Source organism: Parambassis ranga, chromosome 13, assembly GCF_900634625.1.
Source record: "Parambassis ranga chromosome 13, fParRan2.1, whole genome shotgun sequence".
Classification (NCBI taxonomy): domain Eukaryota; kingdom Metazoa; phylum Chordata; class Actinopteri; family Ambassidae; genus Parambassis; species Parambassis ranga.
Window position 1 is genome coordinate 15,707,477 of NC_041033.1, and position 16,138 is coordinate 15,723,614.

At 41.6% G+C, this 16,138-nt stretch overlaps 1 protein-coding gene across 1 annotated transcript in view; it reads right to left on the reverse strand.

Annotated features, from left to right (window-relative positions):
- Positions 1 to 4,611: 4,611 nt before the first annotated feature.
- Positions 4,612 to 16,138, reverse strand: part of igsf9ba (immunoglobulin superfamily, member 9Ba) — a 46,875-nt gene continuing 35,348 nt past the window's right edge. Inside the window, exons 13-20 of the mRNA XM_028419986.1 lie at positions 15,711 to 15,886; positions 14,524 to 14,750; positions 14,313 to 14,397; positions 14,067 to 14,225; positions 13,204 to 13,249; positions 10,102 to 11,727; positions 6,091 to 6,221; positions 4,612 to 5,658 (exon numbers count right to left, since the gene is read on the reverse strand). Coding sequence (XP_028275787.1) covers positions 5,450 to 5,658; positions 6,091 to 6,221; positions 10,102 to 11,727; positions 13,204 to 13,249; positions 14,067 to 14,225; positions 14,313 to 14,397; positions 14,524 to 14,750; positions 15,711 to 15,886 — 2,659 coding nt within the window. The 3' untranslated portion in view covers positions 4,612 to 5,449. The remainder of the gene's footprint in view (positions 5,659 to 6,090; positions 6,222 to 10,101; positions 11,728 to 13,203; positions 13,250 to 14,066; positions 14,226 to 14,312; positions 14,398 to 14,523; positions 14,751 to 15,710; positions 15,887 to 16,138) is intronic.

Below are 16,138 nucleotides of genomic sequence, written 5' to 3' on the forward strand. Positions count from 1 at the left end.
GTTCGTTATGAGGTTTAAGCAAAAAAAGTGCAATCAAAATATCAAGACGTTGCTTTAAATGTTACATTTGTAGAATATATACGTATATATATATATATACGTGTGTGTATATATATATATATATATATATATATATATATATATATATATATATATATTGAATATAAATTTGTTTGTTCTGTCTAATACTGCAGTACTGGTAATAGTGAGATGTACAAAGCAGCTAAACCTCTGCAGTGCTTTGACATTTAGTTAATGTGTTTAACCAGTGGATTAACTGAACTTTTCATTTTTCTCAGGTGTATGCAGATGGCTGCTCATTTGTTTGCTTCCCGGCCCGCCAGAGGGGGAACAAAAGCACAAAGGTCATTGTGGCAGACCTCAGGATTCAGGTTATTTGCTTTCCTTGTTCGTTGTATAGTTCATTCCTTAATGTCTGGGTGGGGATGGCAGAGCCGGGGTCAAAATATCAATCATTTAACAACAAGCGTGCCCTTTAACGCTGTCTTTAATCCTTATATTCGGAATTAGGTTTGCCTTATTGACAATAAGTTTAAAGAATAATTGTATTCTTGAATTTGTAACCTGGCACTGCTATGCTGCTTCTGCCTGATGTGTCCTAGAATAAATGAACAAAAAAAGCCCCTGACCTGATTAAGCAGCTCTTATCTCACACACTTATCCCCACTCTCTGCCCAACACTTACACCCTGTGTCCAGCACATGAACTACAGCGCAGACAAAACCACAAGGAAAAATAAAACCTCTTTTCATTTTTTTATTATATCAAAATACAAAAATTTGAGAGGAAAATTTCGTATGGGACTAAGCATTTGAAATGATATGGTGACATGAATACAACACCGCTTTCATATTCTCACAGACATGCCATAGATAGAGCGTAGATCATGTGCTAGGCCCATGTCTACATCATAAACGAGCCACCAGGAGTGAGCCTGTGCGTTTTTCCCCAATCAAGGCTTGTAATGGCGACTGTCGCTGTACATCCAAGCCTGCGGAGAACAGGCCAGAGTGTTTTTTTTTTCCTTAACGTCATAGTTCATTCATGTTTTCTGTTTTTACTCAATAAAGAAAACGAGATCCATGGCAGTTGAACATGAAGAGTGAATAAGACATGATCTCAGACAATACAGAATTTACTGGGACAGCAGTGGCAAATGAGAGAAAAGTAATACAAATATTATACATAAGGCTTTGGTACAGCACCATACAGTATGAGTTAATTGCTCACAAAAAAAAGTTAAGTGAAGCGTAAATACCTGATGCGGTGACAAGAACAGAAAGACAAGTCTAAAAATAATAATAATAATAAAAAACAAAAACATCAGGTTATTGGTTTTAAAAGTAAAAAAATGTTTTGAAATATTTACATATGAACAATATGGAGACCAAAAAAACGACAACATATAGTACAGAATGTAAACATGTGATGTACAGCACAGAGTTCAGTGGATGAAGGTGAAATGAAATGTCAATTTTCGTCCTTTTTAAGCACTACGTGGTTTGCTTGAGTATGAGCTTTAGCTAAAACAGTCAACGATGTAGTGCTTATTGTAGCCTACGATAATAATAATCATAATCATAATACATTCTAGTTTCTCAGTGCTGGTACACATGAAAAAACAGAGAATATAGAAAATACTACATAGTTCTATTTTTCCGTCCAATAACAACCAGCTTGGATGTCCATGAATGATTGCTAAATAGGCGTTTTTTTTTTTGTACTGTCTCTACATGCAAGATTAATACAATTTAAAAAATCAAATCTGTTCTAAGTATCATCCTACCAGCACCTAGTGATGCACTAAAAGCTGTAAGCAGAAAAATAGAAAAGAAAATGAGAATAAAAAACTGAGCTAACAGTACGTCCAAAGCAGCCCTCTTTAACACTGTACATGTTGCTGTTGAATGTGCACTAAACAAAGTGATAAAAACAAAAAAAAAACCCGGAAGACGACATCCATTCTTTAGAAAAAAACCCATGGAGAGGATGTATGAGCGTTCCCAATATACCCTTCTACCAGGAGAATAAATACAAATGTGGACCGATGGCTACTCATGGCTATACTGTACAGTACTAGTAGGAGCTGAAGAAAGGTGGTGGGGTGGGGGGGTGATGTGAGACGCTTACGTCCCTGCAGTAGTGTGCTTGAAAAACAGTGCTGTTAACCAAAGACCTACAGTACAGGAAGTGTGTATAAAAAGATCCCCTCATGACCTGACGATGCTCTCAGATTCCCTCCCGTGTGTGTCTGTGTGTGTGTGCGTACATGTTTGTGTGACTAATCTACATCAGGTTATGTTTCTCCTTTTAGGCTGGGTTAATATCATCACAAATATACTTTTAGAGAGGGTACCTTGGAAGCACAGACAGACATTGCAAACACACTATAGAAAACAGGTCATTTGAGTTCATTTGAATGTCACAAGTCTCTATTATCTGAGGTTATACGACTACGTTCCAGTATTGTCTATCACTGTGGTCACACCATGATACTGTTATGATAAGAGTCTACTGGAGCTAGTTTAGTTGCTCAAACACACAGGGCCAAAAGTGTGGAAACAGAAAACAGAGAAAACAAAAAAACAAAAATCTTTAGACCTCTAACTCTACAGCACCACAAAGTTAAACATAGCACCAAGTCGTAATGTTCAAAGCAACTATGCCCTAACACACTTTTCTTCATCAAACTAATGTAAACACAATTTCCTCCACAGCACGTATTGTACATGACTACAGCATGTCCGTGAGTCTTAGAAAAAAGTTTGCTTCAGTTTATTTGCTTTGGACACGTGAAGGCGGAGAGATCTGGACTGAGTCTACATGTGTGCTCATGGGCGGGCAAAAGTATACAGTATCACTGTGTTCCAGAAATATAATATTGGGCAACATACTTCTGCTTCTAAAGCTTTTTCCAATGGGCATTCACGTACTAATACATCAGAGAAAATACTACTCAACTTGTGCAGCCAGCGGGCTATGGCGATAATACACTGTACGGTACTAACATTACGTTTTTTTTTTCTCAGATAAAATAATGTCTGCTAAAGTATGACAAATTAGGCACCTTAAAATATTTGAAAAACATTATCCACTTAAAGCTGTACTGTAAGCAAATACTTTGATATAATAATCTAATTTTGCTTGGGAGCCGTCCCGTATTTTTCATACATCCTCATACAAGATACAGGTCTTCCTGTAGAACATGGTTTGATTCATCTTTACAAATACAATACACACCATGTACAGTATATAACAAATATAGATTGTTTTTTTTCTCCTTGTATCTTACATGAAACCAATTTGTTAAAGTAGAATATGCACTTTGACGCTCACCTCAGGCAATCAGCACTTTCTTAAGCAGACATTGAGTCGATTCATTCATGTGGGTATTAAGTGGATACGTCTCTGATATGTCTCTGAGCAATTAAATAAGCTTTAGTACAGAAGGGCAATAAGAGCAACAAGAAGACATGTCTGAGCCCAAGATTTTTTTCTCAGAATTCTTTTGAATTAAAAAACATTTTTTAATTCTTTCTTTAAACTTGGAAAATTAGAGGAAAAAGTCAGAATTCCAAAACAAATCTTAAAATGTAAAACGAAAAAAAAAATATTCTTAGGAAAAAAGTAAAATTGTGAGTTAAAGAATTTTTTAAACTTAGTTTTGTGACTTTCAAAATCTTAATTCTGACATTTAAATCAGGCGTAAAATCTAATTTTCAAGTATTTGAGATAAGAATTACCTAAAAAGTTGCAATTTTAAGTCAGATTTCTTTAAATAACAATCTAAAGCAAGAATTTTGATGAGAAATGTAATATGCCTTGCTTTCAAAATAAAAAAGTAAGGTCAGAATTCTAAGAAAAAAAAAGATAGAACTCATACACCTTTTTTTACAGTGGCCACAGTCCTCACAATGGAGGAAACTGGGCTCAGAACCAGTGTGGGAACGCAAATAGGAGGAATTTAGACTTAATGTGCCAGCTAGTCATCTTCATTGACTGAAGCTGCACTATAAGCAAGATTTAACAGGGTCATTCAATGTACAGCGACATTTGGACATTCATTTCCTGTACAGCTAAACATACATTCATTATCGGTTAGTGTTGAAAAATGAACAAACATACAGAGAAGTAGCGAGCAAGTAATATACAGTTGTTAGAGATAAACAGTCAGGGTGGCCGTAGTTTGGACATTTCCCATTGCTTTTTAACAGCTGTTGCATGTACAGTGCTCGTCCTACGACAGTAAAGTGTATTTATTGTTTTTTTTCCAATCTAAACGTCATCTTTTTTTTCCTGGTTCTGTCCTATTACTCAGATATACACAGTTGAAGCAGGTAGAAAGAAAATCTTCTGTAGCATTTTCTCTTACGTGTGTGTGTGTCCTTGGCAGAGAAAGTAAAAATTTACACATAATACTGGAGTCCCTCACTCCACCCCGGAGAGACAAACATGAAAAGGCGAAGAAAAAGGCAGTTTATGTTAGAAGAAACTAAACAAAAGGCAAAAAAGGCACCTGTGTGCCACGTTTCACAAATGACTCCTTAATAATGAAATACATACAGTACACTTCACCATTTGTCACCCCGTTCCGGCTTTGAGTCCAACCTCTGTTAAGCGTAAAAGTCCCAAATTTTTGAAGTTTGAGAGATCTCATGAAGGCTATGATCTTTGTCTTAATGCCAGTGCTGCAGTGATGAGTGTAAACAGCCATCAAGCACTACAAATACTAAGACACCGTCCTCTAATGGTTGGCATCGAATCACAACCAAAGTAAACACAATATATGCCAGCTGTTACTGATAGTAAAAAGCTTCTAAATTAGATAAAGTTAGGCCATATTGTTCATCTGAATGAGAGTGGTGTGTAATATAAACCTTTTTATCCATATGCTTCATATGTAAAAAGGTCAAGTACGTACAGTATACCACAAGAATTACAGCAACTCTGCTTTTACTGAGGTATATTTTGCAGTAAGAACCCTGTGTTTAAATACTGACACTATTCGTATTGTAGGAAAGGTAGACTCATGTCCCTTGTCCGAGGACGCACCAGAGGCTTAACAGTACGCTGTATCACTGAAAAACCGAAAGATATGGACCCCTAAATGACCAGTGAGTGAAAAATCTGTAACGTGTTGTGACATACTCCACCAACACATCATTATTACTGTAAGAGGAAGCTTAATTCCCTTGTTTTACTATTTATATACATTATATATTTTCAAGTTAGACAAGTGGTGGTGAAAAGTTCTTGTCTGTAGATAACCCCGGAGTATTCAGCTCCACGTTTCCCACTCCCCAAAATACAGATGAACTTCACTATAAGAAATGTATTTGTTTGATACTGCGATGGAGCAGGGAGGGGCTGAGGTGGAGGTTTCTCGGTAAGGGGAGAGTCGAGTCCAATGGCTTGGTGGGCACACAGGTCAATGTAGAGTCCCATAATTTGGGCCCTCTGAGTCTGCATTGGCCAGAATGCCTGTCTGGTCCTCCTCAGACTGCCTGCGGTGCAGGAAGGAGGTCAAATAGAAATAGGGGTTCTTCTTGTTTTGCCTTTTCCTCTTTCTGTGGTAGTTGAGATCCTCTCCCTCTTGGGGTGTCTGAGATTGCTGCAGGGTCTGAGAGGGGGACACACCTGAAAAAGAGCACGACAGTCAGTGAAATTATACGAGGACAGCTGCACCCATAGCAGACGTGAAGGTGTTTCAGTAAAGTCACTGTGGATTGCAGAGTGTCCACTCTCTGAAGACAAAATGTACTGTGTGTCAAACAGACTGCATGTCATAAAGAGGGAGATACTCTGCAAAGATCAAGTTTTAAGTCATTTAAAATGGATTAAAACGGATTTGCATCAAGTGATCATGCAGGTAACTGCAGTTTCTGGAACTTCCGTGTTGTACCACATTGTACATTACACACAGTGAATATGCTGCTGGCTCTCTTGCACCAGGTCCTCCTTTCACACGTACCTTTCTGTACTCGCAGTCACAGAACAGAATAATTTCATTTAAAAACATTCACCAGCCACATCCGTCTTTTGTCCCTTCTCTCGGGTCATCATACAAACCTGTTCTCCTAGCGGAGGTTGTGTTGTTATTGTTGTTAGCAGCCACTCCCTTGGCTTTAGTAATACAGTGGTGTAGCAGTGCTGGTAAGCTCTCAGACCCGGCAGTATCACTAGACGCACCTAGAGGTTCCCTGAGAAGACGAGAGACAGCACAGCACACATTGTTCTGCATTAATCCAACAGTCGTGTACAGTCACGTCTCAGAGTGAAAAAAAAAACAAAATGGCACTCTCATTTCTATTTCCAGTAGGTGCTATCACATGAGCTGATGAGCTCTTGAACTTCTATTGAGAGCCCTCTCACTATGATGATGAATTTCCACTTTCTATCTGCATTGATGGATGATAAAAGTTAGATACAAATAAAGAAAGACACAGAGAGAAGAATGAAAAAGATAAAGAATAGTTGACATAAGGTGGCAGTGGATTTGGTGAAATTATTGGCTATACGCTTGTTGTTAAACAGTCACTACATCAAAGACCCAGTCCAGGGTTTATTGTTATAATATTGATCATCATCATTCATTTGTTGTATTCTCTAATTCACTTTCAAAAGCTTGATATCTGAAAAATGGGGACATAATGGTGTCTTAGCAACCACTAAAAATGAAGTAAACCATTTTCAGGTTTAGACAATAACACATCATTCAGGTTTGGGTCTGTAAATAGTGACTGTTTTAGAAATGCGGGCAGTATTGCTTAGTTTGCTGTATAAAACTCATAAAATGAAAATAATTTCTGGAACTGTAAAGTTGTTGTTCCTGTACTAATGAGGCCTTATTGTTCTCTTCAGACATCTATGTTCAGTGAACACAAGGTCAGGGGTCGGCAACCTTTGACACATGCGCCTATACATGTCAAAGCAAATAGTAATTTGGACTGTAGACAGTAGAATTCTTTAGGCCAATATAATCAGCTGTAATATTAACCGGTCTGAATAAATTATAGTAATAAATCCCCCCCTAAATAATGCATTAGTTGCTAAATTGGGCGAGTCATCCAAGAGCTTAAACCAGCATGATAAATTAATGTCGGCATGACGATCTGCTGGAACAACATACCAGGTGCTGATACCACTGACCACCCAGGTGCAATACTGTGAACAAATCTAGCAGGACATTAACAGGTAGGTATAAGGTGCTAAAATAATCTCATTGTACTGTGAAATCTTATGTTTTGTGTGAGAGACAGGCACTTTACTGGTGTTGCATAAACGTCTGTGAGAGAAAAGACTGCCGACCCCTGCAGCTGGTGCTCGGTCAGCATTTCTGCTCAGCGTGCTGACATGAAGTTTGTCTACACATGTCTTCCCAAATAGAACCTGTTTTTAAGGGCTGAAGAACTATTTTCATTTCATGAGTGATACATGCTTTAAATGAAAATAATGTTTAATCAGCACAAAGTAATCACATTGAAGTTAAAGTATCTTCACTTTCACAGGCTGTCTGAAGCAGTTTTACCTCATACCGAATACTCTGGTTTTGTTGTCCATCTCATAGAAAAATGCAATAAAGTTAAATAATGACCTCACAAACACTTAAACATAGAATTACAGGTTCATGAGGCACGATGTAGGCTTTGCCTTTTAAAGAGATGAATACTCAAAACCCTGACTTAATGCTTTCATTAAGCCAAACATGTATCGTTTCAAAGATCATAGGAACACAAAGCTTTAGAGATGCTGTCCATCATTTGTCACTGTGGAGAGAGAGATTGAGAGCCATTAGCAGAGAGGGGGAGACAAATCTGAGAATTGCAACAGTCCTGGACAGATAGAGAACATTTCCATTATCACAGCGGCTGTGAGCGTAGGCCACAGCGTGTTAAGGTACACTTCCATAGACATAAACACTATACAGCACACTTTCATAAACATATACACTGCGTACAGAGGCTTCACCATGCTGACGGGAGGAGATGGCAGGAAGAGGAAATGGCCGTTAAAGAACAAGTCACATGACAGGAAGAGGAAATGGCCATTAAAAACAGTCACATGACAGAAAAACGAAAGCACTTAAGACAACAAATGTGACAAAGAATTTAGTTTGAGAATTGTTGTTATTTGTTTGGTCGTAGAGAGAAGTTTAGAGAATGCATGCATGGCATTTTGCACATGAAACAAAACTTTAAAGGGGAATACTCCAGTCTATCATTCATGTGCGTCCTCTATTGATTCAAGGCTTTTGTTTGTTTGTTTGTTTGTTTTTGGTGCAGGGAGACATGTCTGTATTCAAACAATGAAAAAGACAAAATGCTTCTCCACAGTCCAAAACCACTCCTCCTGCTTGCTCACAAGCCTAATTACTGTAGGCTACGCCACAGCAGGCTTACTGTGCCTAGAAACTGTATTGACAAATGTGTCCTGCAGTCATTATAACCATTAGTTGTACTTCACTTGAATCCAGCACAGAGGCACAACCCAAAGCGATTCCCCTTTAAAGGAGAGAGTGATTAGAGCCCTCCCCCTGCTGACCCCTCCCCTCTCAGACATGGGTCCGACCCTTACCTATTGCGGCGTAGGGGACCGGGTCACAACAACGCTGCCCAGATAGCTGAGATCAATCAAAAACAAATCAGGTAAGACCCTTACCCTCTATAAAGCTGCAGCCCTATAAGCTACGTTCCCTTAAAGGCCAGTGATGGTGCAGGAGCAAGTTTCTGCATTTGTGGCTTTAGCTACCATATGACTGTAGCTGCTAGGGTTAAGAAGTGGGTGTGAGGGGGCACTGGAGCGTGTACAGTAATAGGGCATAAATGTAAACGAGCCTCAGCTATAGTTTTATGTATGTGTCCTGTCTTAATATAGTAGGAAAATGTCAAAATATTATAATGTGACATTAAAAATGAAATAAAACAAGCTCATAATCACTAAGGAGATTTCCTTACTGGTATGGCACCTTTTGCAAAAGATTCAAAAGTTGTTATTAATTAAAGTAAAATTAGAAATTAACCATTTACTAATGCTATACAATCACTCTCCAGTAATACGTGATGTTGGTCTTTAGCTATGTGATGGATTGTTTGACCTCTGACCTTCTGGAAAAGAGTTACAAAGGGTCTGGATGCATTTGGGTGCTTATTATTTTTAATAAAAAACAAATAACCTTCTATTTATGGCTTACTAACCTTATGATTACACTATTCAGCAGACCTGCAGACCTAGTGGTTAGGGTTCTATCATATCCTTTTTTTGTAAAGTTTTGGGCTGGGTAAAAATAAAAAAAATGTGTCGTTAAATTTGAAGAACTTTCAATGCTCTAAATATTCTAAAAGGGCAAAAGATCCTTCAAAAACAACTAAAGTTATATGTTTATTTATTTCAGTCCAGACATGCAGCTCTTGTGCAGAAAATCAGTCAAATTCAATCAATCCTTGAATGAAATAAATGGATAAAAGAGGAGAGTAAAAGTTGGTAAATACTTTATACTATACCACTATAGCATTAGTAAACTGTTTACTAAGCATTAAAAAAGCCTGCAAACATTATAAGGTGTGATTCAAAGAGTGATGCATTTTATGTTGTGACTAATGTCAATTTAATGTGCCTCACACAAGTTGTCGCTGTCATAGTAATACTTCATCTGTGACCTGATTTAACCTGTGAAAAATATTTCATTGTTATAAAGGGACAGAAAGTTTCTGTAGCCATTAGCTGTGTTTCATCAAACTGAGTGTATTTTTCTGAATTTAAATGTGCATTTCCATTAATATTTCATGAGGTTAAGATATTAAAAAACAAATGATACATTGATCTTAAAATCAGTTTGAGCTTTGGCATGCCGCTAACTTGAGAGAGAGCTGTCATTTTTAAGAACTGACACAATGTGTGCTAAATGCAATTACATGCCTTCTGCATATTAAAGTACAATATGCATTTTAATCAGTCCTAAATGGAAACATCAAAGTAAAACTGGATAATTACTGAGGAAATTTGGAATAGAGAGCAGATGAGGAGGCAGGTCTCCTCTTTAAATAAAAATGCGACTATTCTCAACTGGAATGGATCACCTACCCTGAGGCTGATATCTGGAGCTGAGAGGGCTCTGAGGGTAGCATCTCCTCCTCTGTCCTTCTCTGGGATGGCCTCTGCCCGAAAACATCCCTGCCTTCTGGAGGGGGAGAGGGGGACTGGGAGGGGTAACTGGCTGCAGTGGAGGCATACGACATGTGGGCGTGGTAACTGGGGCTGGGTTGCTTGGCGCCCTGGCTCTGAGTGGGAGAGGCGGTCAGGGAGGACCTCCGGGAAAAACTGACAGTGGCTGAGGGCTGCAGGGTGATCTCAGGCATCTCCAGAGACCGAGAGGTGCGGAGGATGCTGGGGCGCGGAGGGGGCCGCACGAGAATGTCTGGGGAACCTGGCTGGGTGCTAAGGGGGCTTTGGGAGAGCGGAGAGAGACGGGAGGGCTGGAGTACTAGTGGGGGTAGGCTGGGGTCTGCCCGGCGCCCCGCCCTCGGGCTGAGCCAGGACTGAGGGCTACTACTGGGGGCTGTGCTTGGGCTCCCTGCACGGGCTGCCGGGTCAGGGTAAGGCAACACTGGTACACCCACACCGTGGGCCGTGTGTCTGAGCTGGCCGAGACTCTGGGCCTGTTGCATAGCTAAACGCCTAACCGGAGGCCCTAAGGGCCTGTCTCTGCCTGGGGGAGCCACAGGGACCTCCAGCTGCAGGAGTCCAGGACTTGTTGGATCCTTCAGGGAGGCTAGGTGTAGACGACTGGGGGGGAGGGTATGTGGAGGATATGGGGGTGGGTCAGGGAGGTCCTGGGGATGATGTAAGGGATGGTGAGGTGGGTAAATGAACCGTGGACCCTCTAGGCCCAGGAAAGGTAACTCATGAGGCTGCCAGCTTTCAGGTGAGCGAGGAGGAGGGCTGTGTGTGTGAGAGAGAGAATGGCCAGAGGCAGTGTACTGATGGAGCTCCATCTCTCCACTCTCCTCGGGGATGGAGGGGTAACCAAAGGGCCCCTCTGCGGTGCCTGGCGGTGAGGACAGAGCAGAGCTACGCGGGCTGATGTCAGGCATGTAGAATGGTGGTGGAATCCCTGATTCAACGCGGCTACCTGGATACCCATAGAATGGGCCATGGGGGAAGCCCCTGTAGCGGGAGGCTGGGGCCTGCCCTGAGGCGTGAAGTGCACTGCCCTCTGCAAAGCTCATACCTTCCATGGGCCTGTGTAGGCGGGGGCTGTAGGTGGGGGGCTGCGTTGACTCCAGGCTGGAGGACGTTGGGGAGAGCTGAGGCCGCAGCGTGGGCATGATGGGCGGCAGAGGCCCGGGGTCAAAATCATTCTCCTCATCAGACTGCCGGAACTCAGGGTACAAGTCAGACTCCTCTGCGAAGGGGAAGCCCTGGATGCGGCGGGGAGGTGGGCTGGTCTCCATGACGAAGCGGCCATCGGGGCCGCGGCTTATCAGCTCAATAGGCGTGGTGACCTCTGCCTCATGTTTGGACACACTGTATTTCTTGCCGGCAATGGCACGCTTGGTTTTCTTGTAGAAGGAGAGCTCTTTGTCTCTTTCTCTCTGAGGGCTTGGCAGCTTCCTGACGTACAGACCTGGACCGTGGGAACCCTCTGAAGAAAGAGAGCGAGGTCGTGATGGAGGAGAGCTCTCTGGACTTATCTTCCCCGATGATAACCTGAAGGAAAAAAATGTAGACACCGGAACTGAATTAATCTGACGTTGATGTAACATTGATGTATTTTAAAACCAAAAAAAATCTCTGATGCTGCAGTTTCAAACGGATGACACAGGACAAAGCTGGAGCACTCGATCACAGCAGCTGTAATGGACTACATGGTGATAAGACCAGTTTATGGCAGCAGCAGCAGCATCTTAACAGGGCAGCATCTAAAGAACTAAGCCACAATGACAGGATGAGAAAAGAACCAACGACGCAACCATGACAACCATATTACAGATCTATTGACTCTACATCTTCTCAAGCAAACGTGAGACCAATTTCCATATGCTGCACCAAATGTTGATGTGAGGAAAGCAGATGACATCTAACCAGGCCTCATTTGCCCACACCAGGAGCAGCATACTCAACACTTACTGTACTGGGTCACTGAATGCATCGGGTAGACATAAATTATAATGAGTGCATATATACGGTATTGTTCTGTACATGCAGCTGAGCTAATGCAATTTAATCCCTGTGTAGTGCGTGAGGGTCTGTGCATGCAAATAGGCCCGAAGTAGGCTCCACTACAGCTACAGACGATCATTGTCAGCCAATGCATTAACCATGCAGCCAAGCCAGTGCAGTGCAGCACACTCTGTATTTTGGTGCAGGCAGGCACTCACAGGGGGCTGGCCGGCGGGGGCAAGAAACTGCTCCTGGCAGGCTCGTCCCAGCAGGGCTCTACCCCTGGCAAGGGGGTGAGAGGAGGCCTGCGATGGGAGACAAACGACACGGGCCTGGTTTATCTTTTAACTAACCTACTTGCAGGAAGGACTGAGTGTAAACTCCCTGACCTGCCTGGACCATTTCATAAGAAAATAGACAGAAGTGATCTGGCAAATTACCTCCACACATTTTCTCTGGAATGGGATTTTACACAGATTACTTTCAGAAAATGAGCTTTTTCTGGGATTGAGCTGCAGTCATTCATGTACACAAGGTTTACAGACAAACAAGTACACACATGTAGCTGATTTACATTAAATGTGCAGCTAAACAAAAAACAGCATAATTAAACACAGAATCATGCAGAAAGCAGACAGCGTTTGAGGTTAAAGAATACAGATGGATCAAAAATCAATACACATACTGCAGCTTGGGCACTCCATACTGGGTAATGTGCTTAAAATGCTGACTTTGCTGCTTTGAACTCTCCTTAATTTGCACATGATCCGCTAGAGGTTGCTACTGTGCATGTTCTTCCACACCCTCCAAGTAGAGCATGAAATCTGTATTTGTTTTTTTTTTTTTTTATATATATATATCTAAAAGTACTGAGGAACACCTGCTACGTGATATAATCAGATCCACTAACACATCCAACAAGTATATGCCTCATCACAGCATGCATGGGAAAGGTGTAATAGAAGATGAACAGTAGCAGCCACCTCTGGCAGGCTGCAGGTGCTGTGGCGTTGCTTTACTTACGGCGACTCAATGCTTTTCCTGAAGTGTGTCACCGACAAGGGAGGATCTGAGAGGACAGACACATATCAATTCAGCATTTGTAAATTAAAAGTCAGACACTTAGACCGAAAAAGAAACCCCACCCACCAGTAAACAAGCAAGTTAAACAGCTGCTGTTAAAGCTGCAGTGCATAATATTTGTCTCCCCCTTCTTTCAAAATGTGTAATTACACAAACCTTGTCAATGCCCTTACATATAAGAATGTTCATAAATAGTTCTGCTTATGTTATTTCTGCTAGATTTTTACTTTTTCACATTTTTTGTCAGCCTCGGAGTCTAACAGAAACAGAGCTGTGATGTAGACCATAGCCAATAATATCAGTCCCACGGTTTTCAGGGTCGGAGGGATGAAGGGTGCTGGTTGCCCTAAAACTGCTGAGCAGTTTCTGAGGTCAAAAACACACCTAATGATGTACACAGCCTGTAATAGGTCACAAAATATAACATCACGAATGTGAGCTAAAAGCTAAGCTAACCCAGCTCAAGGGCAACACAGAGAAATGCATTGTTGGATCACATTGATTATGCTTCAGCCCACATCTCAGGGTTGTAGTCTGGCTTTTTGAGAGAAAGCGATTGTCATTGCTGTCGATCTTCTCAGTTTAAGCCACAATCTTTTTTCTTTTTTTTCTCTTGATCTCCTCCTTATGAGCCAACAGGGGAATGTCTGCACATTCATGTATAAAAAATGAGTTTTGCACTGTAGCTTTAAGTGCTGGTTGTAGTCCTTTCTCGTCTAAATCCAGACTCATTTAGTCACCCATCTACAGCCAGACAGGAGCTACGTTTACAAAATTTAAATTAAACAAACAGGGGGACCTACCTGGTTTACGCTTAAGTTTGCGACGGTGTTGTTTATTGACGAAGCAAGCTGCTAGAGTGCTGAACAGTACTGCCGCTGCCAGGAAACAGATAGTTGCCACGACACCTGCCACTACCGGCCGCGCCAGCCCCTCATCAGGCAGCTCCGCAGGGAAAGGTTCTGATGGAGCAGATGAAAGGGTGAACAGACAGTTTACACTGAAAAACTCATTAAGCACCACAGGCTCCTGTGTGTAAACACATTTACCTGTGCTAGACACTCCCACCACATTACTGCTCTCACTGATCAGGTCATCCATGACAGCCATCACTCTGAACTCGTACCAGGACTCCTGTCAGATAAATAAACCCTAAGCATTACTTTAGATTGGGACATGGGGAAGTTCATCAGCTTTGTCCCTCTAGATTCAGTGGCATAATGAAGCAACTGTTTCCAGATATGTGTGTATGTCACTGACCTGAACGAGATCCCTGGCTATGAGCTCAGTCTCAGTGGATGGGATCAGGTCATCCAGAACCTCCCACCTCTCTCCGAGGCGGAACTCCATGATGTATCTGTCAATGGGTGAGGAGTGGTTGGCGGGCGGGAGCCATGTGAGGAGGACACCGTGCTGCGTTCGATTGGCTGTGAGGCACCGTGGTGGAGTAAGAAGCACCAGTGGTTCTGGGGTACCCAGAGGAGAGCCTGTGGACCAGAAGAGAATCAGTTCAACAAAATATCCTAAGGGTACCAAATGCTTTGAGCTACATGCTAACATAATGTCAGCATGTCATACAAGTGTGTGAATTAGGTCAGAACTTTGCAAGCCTAGCCATCCTTAGTGAACAACAGGCTTGCTTTAACAAGCAATATCAAAAAACCACATCTTATCCAGTCACATATTTTTAAAGCTCAGCTGAACCGTTCAGGTTGGCACACCTACATGGAACAGTGCCAGTATTAATTTCAATAGTTACACCTGTGTCCTTTCTGCTATTACTATTGTGAGATTAAATGAACATGAACTAGTTCAGCAAGTCCAGCATGTTTCCTGAAATTGTTTGATTAGTCATATAATAATTATATTTATTATCTCACATTGGCCTGTTGTGACAGAGGTGCTCAGGATTAGATTTAGAATCAATTTGATGGTACACTGCATATGGAATTTAGATACATTTATTAAGATTAAATTACTTTTAAAAATAATAAGACAATAGTAATATAATAAAAATAATTTAATTAATAAAAAAAATTTTAGATTGTATGTGGCCTGACAGGTGAAACTCAGGGCAAAACATTTCAATCCACCCACTATTTGCTTATTGTTTTTAGGGTGACTGTGATGAGAAAATTAAATTTCGCCTTTCATCTGGTTTTTAGCTGCAGGACAGTCAGAAAACAATGTTGAGATAAATGTAATTATGTTTCATTAAAGGGAGGGTGGCACCAGAATCCATTTTATTCTCCCAACATTGTCATCCCCAGATGAAGTTCCACACCTGTACACATCAGTTCACATGTCACTAGAGGGCGATATTTCCCATCCAGCCTCTGATGATATTCTAAAATTATAAATAGTGCCTCAGTGGAGCTTGGCAGGTTGACTGTGAAGTCAAGAACCAGTAAACATGGCTGGAACAACCTTTGATGAGCGGCACCCACCTGCAGTGTTGACTGTCACAACTTCACTGAATGGGCCCGTGCCCAGTTTGTTTTGTGCCAACACACTGAACTGGTACTCTGTCCCAGGCTCCAGCCCTGGCACCACCAGCCAGGTCTGAGCACCAGAAACCGGCATCGAATGCCAGTCATGAGGACCGAAGTCTGTTCTCTTCGACCTGAGAGCAGAAATGAGACAAACAGAAAGTTACATGCAGCATCGTCGGAGAAAAAAATGAAATAATGAAGAGTGTCTTTTTCTGTTAATTTGAGATTCAGCCAGCAAATAGATATAATATAAGCAGCACTTCATGGAGCTGGACCTGATTGACATGCCTGTGATGCCTGAAACAGGGTGTCCCCACAGCTTCTCAGACTGGAGCTGTTCTAAAGCATATGAATAGAGATGAGATCCTGACCCCATTTTTCCC